General features: G+C 39.6%; 1 protein-coding gene across 5 annotated transcripts; it reads right to left on the bottom strand.

The window, feature by feature from the left end:
* Positions 1 to 3,724: 3,724 nt before the first annotated feature.
* LOC143127045 (uncharacterized) lies at positions 3,725 to 8,713 on the bottom strand. 5 transcript variants are annotated; one of them, XM_076288350.1, is made up of 9 exons: positions 8,497 to 8,713; positions 7,636 to 7,740; positions 7,464 to 7,530; positions 5,144 to 5,237; positions 4,865 to 4,948; positions 4,661 to 4,750; positions 4,471 to 4,563; positions 4,263 to 4,339; positions 3,725 to 4,142 (listed from the first exon to the last, which is right to left on the bottom strand). In XM_076288350.1, the coding sequence occupies exons 2-9, from the start codon at positions 7,713 to 7,715 to the stop codon at positions 4,008 to 4,010; spliced, it is 720 nt and encodes a 239-aa protein (XP_076144465.1). In that variant the 5' UTR covers positions 7,716 to 7,740; positions 8,497 to 8,713; the 3' UTR covers positions 3,725 to 4,007. The 5 variants fall into 5 exon arrangements, with proteins under 5 accessions (XP_076144465.1, XP_076144480.1, XP_076144472.1 ...); XM_076288365.1 differs by having other exon boundaries at positions 3,725 to 4,136; XM_076288357.1 differs by having other exon boundaries at positions 8,502 to 8,713.
* Between the last annotated feature and the right edge of the window lie 1,714 nt (positions 8,714 to 10,427).

Here is a 10,427-nt window from a genome sequence, read left to right as displayed (position 1 = left end):
AAATAACATCAAAATGTTGAACCTTCATCCTTGAACCTATCATAGCATGATATTGTTAAAGCTGAATTGTTTGCAGGGGAGGGGTGTTGGCACAAAGAGATTTGAACACACTTTATTGCATCTCAAACTAGATCCACACCTGGTAAAGTTAACATAATAAAATATTGACAAATCAACCCATATTTTGCCTTGATGACATTAGTTATCCCGCAACACCAGACACATGTAAAGCTTTGACCATTGTGTAAATGATGCACATGCCTTTCCAACTATTGTCCATTATTCAAATTATTACTGGATACTGTACCAGGTTATGATCTATGAAGTCAATATTACTCTGAAGTACTAGGTCCTTACTACCTCCTGCTCCCATTCAAACAGTTGCCATATTGAATAGGAAGTATCACACATGTTTTACCACCCTGTTTTCTCAACAAAGAATCACCGTGTTGTGTGTTGTTAGCTTGTCTCCCACTACTTCTTGTATTGCAGTTGTTAGGACAAACTGGCAGAAGAACTTTAATTCACTAAACATTTAAAAGTGCCACAGAGTAATTACTGCTTTTGATATTTGTTTTAAGTCATTGTTGCTATTGTAGTATACTTGCTGTTGTTTTTGACTGTGGTCTAGAGGGTCCAGGTGCCTTGTGGCATGGGAGCTCCTGTTACTTCTTACATCAGTAAGTGCATCAATGATGTGACACACACAAAGACCCGGCTAACTGGAAGACATGACAGGAGATGTCCATAGGCTGCCGAGAACGCCTTCAGAGCCAAGGATGAAACTGATCTGAGAACGAGAGCCAAACTTTCCCCTAGCATCAGTAAAGCAAAACAGGAATACACACAAAAGATAACCTGCCATTTCAAAGACAGCAGAGACACATAGAGCATTCCCATCATGTGCATATAGCAAATTCTACTACAGCGCAGTCGGAGCCAGACAGTAACGGAGTACATTTACTTGAGTACACCAAGCACCTCATAACATCTATATTGTGCTTTTATCTGATGCAAGTGTTTTGATATGAAATAAACATAATTTGCATGACATGGTCAGTTCTGCTGGTCAGTTTTGACCTACGCGACAGCCCTGCAAAGTACCATCCACACAGCTATTCGGCTGCATTTTTTGACAGTTTTCAAGTTCAGTTTATTTCTTTGTCCCAAATGGGCAATTTGATTGCAGACAGGATCACATACCACACGACATAAATAGGTCTGACAATGCCTAAAAAGTCAGTAAAACCAAGATAAAACTTAATTAAATAAGTTAGATATAAGAGGAGGAAGTGAATGAATATGGGGGGGGGGTCACTAAATGGACAAATCTATCTTTTCCTGTTGTGTACATTCAGTACTTGAATAGAAAAGGGGATGAAGGAATTTTTGTACCTCTGTTTAAAAGCAATAGGATGCCAACAGACGCAAGCCAGGTGGCAGCAGCACGTATTCAGAATACAGGGGATGGCTTGTGTCTTGATATATTTGTATCGCTTTGTTGAACACCTGCTTATTAAAATATTCGGTGAGACTAACAAACTTCACTCCCACTATCTTACTGGCCACATTTACTATCTTGGAAAGTGCATTTTTGTCTCTGATGGTGACATTTCCATACCAGCAGATAATGGAGAATAAGGATTGACTCAATAAAAGCTTTGTAAAACAATGCCATCAATGTTTTGTCCACCTGAAACTTAGCCAGTTTCCTAAGTGCAGAGAGTCTTTGTTGCCCTCTCTTGCACACCGAGGTGGTGTTCAGGTCGAACTTAAGCCGGTCATCAATCAAGGTGCCTAGGTACTTGTAAGATGATACAATTTCAACATCTTGATCGTTGATGACACTGTGCTTTGGAACAGGGGGAAGGCGTCTGAAATCTATGGACATGTCCTTGGTTTTACTGATGTTCAGATGCAAAAAAGCATCTTCACACCATGACACAAATTCATTGATAACAGGGCCATGCTCATTCTCATGGGAATTCAGGAGACTGACAATTACAGAGTCATCTGCAAATTTTAGAATGTGCCTGTTGTCATACTGGCTGCGGCAGTCATTGTTGTACAGTATGTACAACAGGGGGGAGAGAACACACCCCTGAGGTGAGCCTGTGGATGATGTTAGGCCACTGGACAGCACTTTATTTACCCTCACTCTCTGAACTCTGCTGAGGAAATCAAGTAGCCAACCAATCAGGCTTGGGTCAAGGCTAAAGTTGTTCAGTAGTTTCTCAATCAGTAGGTGGGGTTGGATGGTGTTAAATGCCGAGGAGAAATCTACAAAGAGCAACCTTGCATGATTCCCACTTTCCTCCAGGTGTTTATAGAGAAGACTTAGTAGAGTGATGGTAGCATCCTGCACCCCCCTCTTGGCCCTATAGGCAAACTGGGAAGGATCCAAGAGAGGTTGCACCTTGATTAGGAGCTCAGCTTTAATCAGCTTCTCTAAGGATTTTGCAATAAGAGATTTTGGATGCACACAAGTTCATGGATCAAACCAAGCACCTCATAACATCTATATTGTGCTTTTATCTGATATATGCAATGATATATGTAGGCTACCTCATGTGCAAAAATGGGAAAATAACATGTATTTAAAAATATTACAAATGTTGCAAGCTTTTGACTTTATAGTCAAGCAGGTGATACATCTTAATAATTCAAGCATGTTTCTCATGTTATATATACAAATATTTTTGTAATTTTGAAATTATAGCTATTTCTGTAATTAGACTACATGCCCCATGACGTGTAGCGTTCATTTCAACGCTGCTTTATAACAATGGCGCCGAATTTGTAGTTCATTAAAACGGCTTTGTATTAAAACATAAACAAATTATTGTTAGGATGCAAAACACTGGCACAGACGACTTTTGCTGGGTATAATATGTAGAGAAATAGTTAAAGCAAGTTAGTACATGACTCATTGGCATTCAATGAAAAGAAGTATAATTCCACAAAATATCGAAAAACGTGTACAGTAGGCTACTTCTGACCCTTGTTGCTAGGCAACGCCCCGTAGGCCTACCTGCTTGGCTGAAGAATAAGGAGGCTCATTATCCTAATCTTTGCTGTTCAAAGCAACATATAAATATATAAAACGATATAACACTTAAATTGAACAGGGAATAAATTAAGATGTTGATCAGACTGTAATAAGGACAAGCAATAGGCTAATAAACAAATGCCCATTCAATCAATGATATAATAACAAGTTGCTTACTGTTTAATGGACTAAGTGCATGTTGAACAAATGTGCCTTTAGACCCCTTTTAAAACACTGTAAACTATCACAGGAACAAAGAGCACTGTGCAACTTATTGCACCCAGATGGAACCACTGAGGAAGAGTCTTGAATTTAGCGTTCATGAGTGGTCGACAGAACAAATGGTAATCAGAAGACAGCAGTGGGCGGTTGGGGAAGTACATCTTGATCATTGAATTAAAATAACAAGGAGCAGATCCAGTCAGTGTCCTATAGGCCAAAGTGAGAGATTTCAATGTAATGCTGGCTACTACAGGGGGAGTGTAGGAGAATAGGCCTAGGAGTGGATATGCATGCCCGATATCCATACCCCATCTTCCTCCTTGCTGGAACAGTTGGCTCATATATGTATTTTCACTGACACATTATCTATCTATCTAATTTTAATTATGATAGCCATAGTACATGTGAGATTACAACAATAATAATGAAAGTAGTAATACAAACTGAAATGACTAAATTAATGAATTCCTTTATTGTTATTGCATTGGGAAAGAAGCTATTTCTAAATCTGCTAGTGCTATCTGCTTATTTTTAGACTCTGTAACATAGGTGGCTAACTGTTTCCAATTGTCCTGTTCTGTTCATGGTACACCAAAACTGTCACACTTGGATATTGAATCAATTACGATGAAAAACACGTAGCTTATCAACAAAGAAAAGTGAGATTGCTTTATGATGATAGATGCTTTACTTTTCCAAAAGATGTTGACACATTAAAGGAAATGACATGTAGTATTCATTGTGATCCTTCTTTACGATCTGCCGCTGCTGCTGGTGGTGTTTGTGGTGCTGGTGGTGTTTGTGCTGCTGTTGGTGTTGCTGCTGGTGCTGGTGATGGGGGTGATGGTGGTGCCTCAACAGACTGCTGCAGCTCAACAGATTAAAGGAAAAGCACATTATTGTTAGATATGTGTGTACAAATCTGTTTTAGTCTGTAAAACACACTGGTATGCAAAAGGTTTTAGACAGGTTCATGCATTTGTATATATACCTGGAGATTGTAATACGCATTGTATGAGCGTACCACCTGCCTCAGCTTTTCAGCAGTGAAAGCTTTACGCCCTTCACCTTTTCCATAAAAAATGGCAAAAAATGCATCATTACTGGTTTTATCATATACTCTTATGAAAAGTCAAATCATGTTGCAACAGCTGTGTGCATGCAGTTGAAACAGTAATAGTTGGTCAATATTAACATACCGTCACTGACTGAGGCAAAGGGCAATTCCTCAGGCCACCAAGGCGGCCTGTGTTGTGGCAGATATTCAGACAGAGACAAACCCTGACTCAGTGCTGAGATAGAAGGGTGTTAAAGTGTAATCAGATTCAGTAGTCTGCATCATTTTGATCTTTAAATAAGGAAATTGAAAACATACAATGCCAGTCATACCATGTTCTTTTATCAGACAGCCAATTGCCATCCGGCAATGTGTGCCACTGATATCAGGGTCAACGTATGGCCTCTCACCCCCCAAAGCATCTGTAAGACAGTACGCTCAGTGTCATTAAAAACAAATGTTAAGGTTCCTTTTCTGAACTTCAAGAAAGGATTGACACAGAAACAAACCTTAACACCACTTTCATTTATACATACCACTTGACACACCCCTATTAGTGTACATGTTTAGCAGCTCAGCCTTCCTGTCATTGGTCCAAAAGGCCTCAAAATACTTTGGCCCTAAATGAACCGTAACCGGAAAAAACCCCCTTAAAATCCATTATCAATTCGGTTTGTGTTGCCATGTCAATATCATTTTTATCAAAACTCAGGGCCAGATTGTGACCATACTAAAATAATTGTTCTTCCATTGAATGTCATCTTCGATAGATCTCATCATTGAAATGTTGTTGAATAAAAACATATTACATATACCTGTGAAATTAACGGTGGGTGACTCACTGCTGAAGTCAACCCATACGGCAAAAGCCAGGGGTGCTCCAGCCTCACCACCGCACCAATTCTTCATCTGAAAACAATATTAAAAATATTATACTTTCCCTCTCTTTTAAAAGCATCCTCCCTCCCTTTCTTTCTTCACTGCACCCAATATTAGCATGAATTGAGACATGTCCCACTGTATTCTGAAAGCCTGACCTACTTTCCTGCAGACTTTTGCATATCATACGATCAGTGTTCATAACTCTATACATGGCACTATTTTGTATATTGGCGAACGAGGTACACATATGATAAGTTTTGAGCTCCAACTCAAAGGCAAAGCAGTTTCAGCCATGCAAACCATATATTTTCTGAAAGCTGGTCAGTTGTAGGTGTGATTTAACATACATTAGGACATGTCATGTGGTTACTATGGTCATATTGTGGTTGTTGCTAGGGTAAATTGAATGGTTGCTATGGTGTTGCTAAGGTAGATATGGTGGTTGCTATGCAAAATAACATGGTTGCTATGGTGGTTGTTAGGGTAAGCATGTTGGTTGCTATGGTGGTTGCTAGCTTGACATTATACAAGTGGTTGCTAGGGTAATTAAGATGGTTGCTAGGGTGTTGCTAGGGTAATTAAGGTGGTTGCTTGGGTGTTGCTAGGGTACATATGGTGGCAAAATAACAAAGCAGTGGAATTGTTTAGCCATTTTTACATTTTTAGCCAAAAAACTCACTTATGTTGGTCTGATCAGTATGAAATCAGAATATGTTGAACAACGGGACATTACAAACAAGCCAGGCTCAGTTTGGAGTCGGTGGATTATTCCCGGAAGGAGATAAATGGTTCGAAACATACAAGGTTTCCCTCTTCTGCCGCGGTAACGCTAGGTGCTAGAGGGATGGGACCAAGACGCACGGCACCGCCTTGAGGCCCCTGACAACTGTTCCAAAGGTGGGATATCTGAGACACCCACAAAAAAAACAGTGAAGGAAAAACTTTTAAAAAGTTGACCACTCCCACTTCAGAGGTGGAGTTTTGGGTGGTAGCATGGAGCTACGAGGCTGAAATTCAAGTCAGACCTTCTGCACATGACCCACATAGAGCGTGCAAAGTTTCATCGCTCTAGCTGTAACGCAAAGCATTGTGCCTACTTTTTTGGCAATTTAAAGCAACACCAAAATAACTTTTCCTCTGTCGCACGCACTATTTGTTTATCCAGCACCAGCTTTGCAAATAACAATGTCCACAGACAAGGTAGAATATGTTGCATGATTTTATGAAAGTACGATGTATTGCGACATCAGATGCAAGTCAAATTTGTAGTTTCTCATGTCTCATTCCATCGAACTACATATCCGCTACCCGATCCGGCAAACTTACATAGTGCGGTTATAGCCGATAGAGGGCCTCGAAGCGGATGCAGAAAGTGCCGTTCACCCTGTTACGAGTTGATGAACCACTGAAACGATTTTGGAAACACTATTTTAAGGTACAAAAAACTCTTTGGTGTTGCTTTAACATTTAGCCATTTTTCAATTTTTAGCCAAAAAGCACACTTATGTTGATCCGATCAGTATGAAATCAGAATATGTTGAACAACGGGACATCACAAACAAGCCAGGCTCAGTTTGGAGTCGGTGGATTATTCCCGGAAGGAGATAAACGGTTCGAAACATACAAGGTTTCCCTCTGCTGGCGCGGTAAAGCTAGGTGCTAGAGGGATGGGACCAAAACGCACGGCACCGCCTTGAGGCCCCTGACAACTGTTCCAAAGGTGGGATCTCTGAGACACCCACAAAAAAAACTGTGAAGGAAAAACATAAAAAAAGTTGACCACTCCCATTTCAGAGGTGGAGTTTTGATATGTCAAAGTCAGTAGGAAGGTAGGACATGTCTTAATTAATTGACATCTAGAGGCTATAGGCTTTCAGAAAATATATGGTTTAGGTGGTCAATTCAGCTGTCCCTTAACAGTGTAGGCCTAAATATATCAGCTGTACAATGCGTTTCTCGATCTACAATATGGGCCTATGTACGCCTTATGATGCACCAAAGTCAGTAGGAAGGTGGGACATGTCTTAATGTATATTAATTGACATCTAGAGGCTATAGGCTTTCAGAAAATATATGGTTTAGGTGGTCAATTCAGCTGTCCCTTAACAGTGTAGGCCTAAATGTATCAGTTCAATCTACTTTCTACAATCTGTAGAAACAATCTAAATCTACAATATGGGCCTATATTTAGCACAGCGACAACCATATCTAGCAAAATCACAGTAAAAGTAATGTAAAAGTGATGTAAAATACCTGCCAATTGTCCTCTGTATCCACCGCTGCAGTAGACCATGATGTGAGGATGCACTCCATAACACAGCTGTTAATGGAAGCAAGGACTGAGGTGTCAAGGCCAGCATGCTTCAGCCTCTTCAGGAAGTTGACAAATGAGTAGCCAAACAAGGACAAACAAGGCCTTGCTTACATACTGGCTGTCTTGTAGTTTGACACCACTCTCCTTTCTGTGAGTGTTCTGTTGGAGTAATTTAATGAAATGCAACCCATACATCAGGATATCAGGAGCAAGGATCTGTGAAAACATAAGTAGAGGGGAGAAAAAAAAGACATAAAGATATGTCGAGAAAACATTGCAGCACCATCCCTAAACAACACATCAGGACACCTTTCTTTCCTTTTTCATTTGATCACTACTGCAATTCATACACCTTGTACCCTTGTATACAGGTGAGACAAGGGTAAAACTGATGTGGGTATTTATTCTATTATAGAATAGGCTACTAAAATATAACTCCACAACTTCAAGTGTCAACACTGTAGTTTTGAAGGAGTATTTGTAGTTCTTATGCAGGAAAATCAGTATAGGCTACTTTGGACATTAAAAGCTGCATGCACTACGTAGTACACTCAGAAATGCATTATTTTGGAGATAGAAATGTTGCATTGTTTTTCAGAAAAACCGTAGTAGCATAACAGAATTTTTTGTCACATGAATTACCCAGACCCAAAGAAACAAATAGCTTATTACGTGAAACTGACCTGCTTATAATTTAATGTCAAACACCATCTCAATCACCATCGCACTCATTTCGATAATTTAACCAAATAACCATAACAATTATTTATTTGGCTAATTATCACGCATTTGTCCACGTCTTTTACCATTATAAGACATTCACTAAGAAATTGCACTAATTTCGCGTGATTCTAGTTGTTTTACAGCATGAAGGGTTTTTGGTCATGATAAGTATACCTATATTTTGTTCGAAACAACAAAAAACAACACCATTATTATTATTATTTACTAAATTAACGTAGTTTAACTTACCTTACCCCACATAGCCAGCCAGCTCTCGCTCTACGATGCGTTTCCGCTTTCTTGTGGTGGCGTGTGTCACATGACAGCAACCAGCCTATCACACTGGGGCTGTTTCCTTTTTCGAGCGTCGCCCTGGGATCGTCGCACACAGTGACGCGATGCACAAAATTGCGCCAAAATATCAATAGCAATGAAAAAGTACAGTCTTAATATTTTATATCCTTGCTCAAATTTGTAAAATAATGAGCATAAATCTCCGAATGAAAGAAACTTGGGTATATGTAGCCATTACATTTAAACACATCACTTCCCAGAATGCATCTCTTTGCCAAAGAACTTTATTTCCACCTTAAGCAATATAAACATTTCTGCAGTAGTGTATTACATTTATAACAACTTCATAATCAGTATTGAGACGAAAGAACTAGTGCTATCAGTAAGCTATTCTTTTTAAGTTGACCAAAGATCCTTAATATACATTTAGCTTTATCAACCGTCTCTGAGTTGACATTCTCTTCTGACATGGGCTTTGTTTACCTAGCAACGGTTACTATGCCTCGCTGAAATGAGAAGTGAGAACGTTTTTATTAAATATCCCACTTAAATGAGGGCATAATTTAAGCCAACGCCAAATATGCAGTCCTGAAACGACTGTAATTATTCAATATCCATGTATCCCAAAGTTATAAAAGTCAGTTGACCGAAATCTGTACTCAGTTGTTGAAACGGGATCCGTGTGTGGGCCACGGAATATATTGTCATTAACTTGCATTGGAACGAAATCCGTGTGTGTTTCACGGAAATGTCAACTTCCGTTGAGCGAAATCTGCACTCAGTTGTTGAAACAGGGATGGAATGCAACGCCTGACAGGCTAACATTACATAAAAATCGAACTGAATGTATCAAAAGTGTGTTTCCCAATAAGATAACAACATCCGTTGAGCGACATCTGCACTCAGTTGTTAAACGGGGATCCGTGAAATAGCCACGGAATATATTGTCATTAACTTGCATTGGAACGAAATCCGTGTGTGTTTCACGGAAATTTCAGTGATTCCGTGGGCCCACCACGGATTTTGAGTTAAGCGTCCATGGCTATTTCACGGATTCCTGTGAGACCAGGTTGTCTAGATTCATTATATATAAAGTGAAATATTTCAAGCCAATCTTGCTGAGTATGTCTTACAGCTAAAAAAATCAGTACCCCAAATTATTACAATAAAGAGAAAGAGAAAGATCATTTTTTTAAAATAAATTAGGGAAAAAATGAACATTTGCACAATATCCAAATTTGAGATCCACCTGTAAGCCATAGGGCAGTGGGAAAATCACAAATTGTGTGTGTGTGTGTGTGTGTGTGTGTGTGTGTGTGTGTGTGTGTGTGTGTGTGTGTATGTTTCAGACATAAGGTGCAGACCAGACAACTATACTGCTGTGGTCAGGTACATAGCAGATGAGAAGATGGCGCACCTCTGATGAACTAACAAAAGTTTATACATTTCAAGAGGATATCTTGGGTCAACTATCAGTAGTGTAAAAATGGGATAAAGGAATGTGATGATGTTGAGGGTGTTGTGGTGCACCTGGCTGTAGAACTCGTGCCAGGTTTGGGTCCATCACTTTCTCTCTCTCCCACTCGCTTCCTGTCACTCTCGCCACTTAAATAAAAATAAATAAATAAATTAAAAAATTAAAAAATATACACACACACACACAGACGCTCATTCAGACACACACAAACACACACAAACAGACACACACACACACACACACACACACACACACACACACACACACACACTCATTCAGACATACACACACACACACACACACACACACACACACATATGTATATGTACATGTACATGTAGTTCAACGATACCAAAAAAAATGTCCTTTGTGTTGTAGTAAATGTATGCTGTGTTCAAAGGAATGAGCC

This window comes from Alosa pseudoharengus, unplaced genomic scaffold (genome assembly GCF_046254945.1).
Source record: "Alosa pseudoharengus isolate Yale_2024_CS ecotype anadromous, Long Island Sound unplaced genomic scaffold, YU_APseudo_1.1 YU_APseudo_1.1_scf_1, whole genome shotgun sequence".
NCBI classification, from domain to species: domain Eukaryota; kingdom Metazoa; phylum Chordata; class Actinopteri; order Clupeiformes; family Clupeidae; genus Alosa; species Alosa pseudoharengus.
The sequence above is the reverse complement of the archived record's forward strand: the minus strand, read 5'-3'. Positions and strand labels throughout refer to the sequence as shown.

Excerpts from the sequence above, each read along its gene's own strand:
- LOC143127045 (XM_076288350.1), bottom strand. The coding sequence starts at position 7,715 with ATGGGTTGCATTTCATTAAATTACTCCAACAGAACACTCACAGAAAGG. Across the intron at positions 4,949-5,143 it reads ACCCACCGTTAATTTCACAG|GGCCAAAGTATTTTGAGGCC; the intron begins GTATATGTAATA and ends CGGTTCATTTAG. Across the intron at positions 4,751-4,864 it reads TAATAGGGGTGTGTCAAGTG|ATGCTTTGGGGGGTGAGAGG; the intron begins GTATGTATAAAT and ends ACTGTCTTACAG.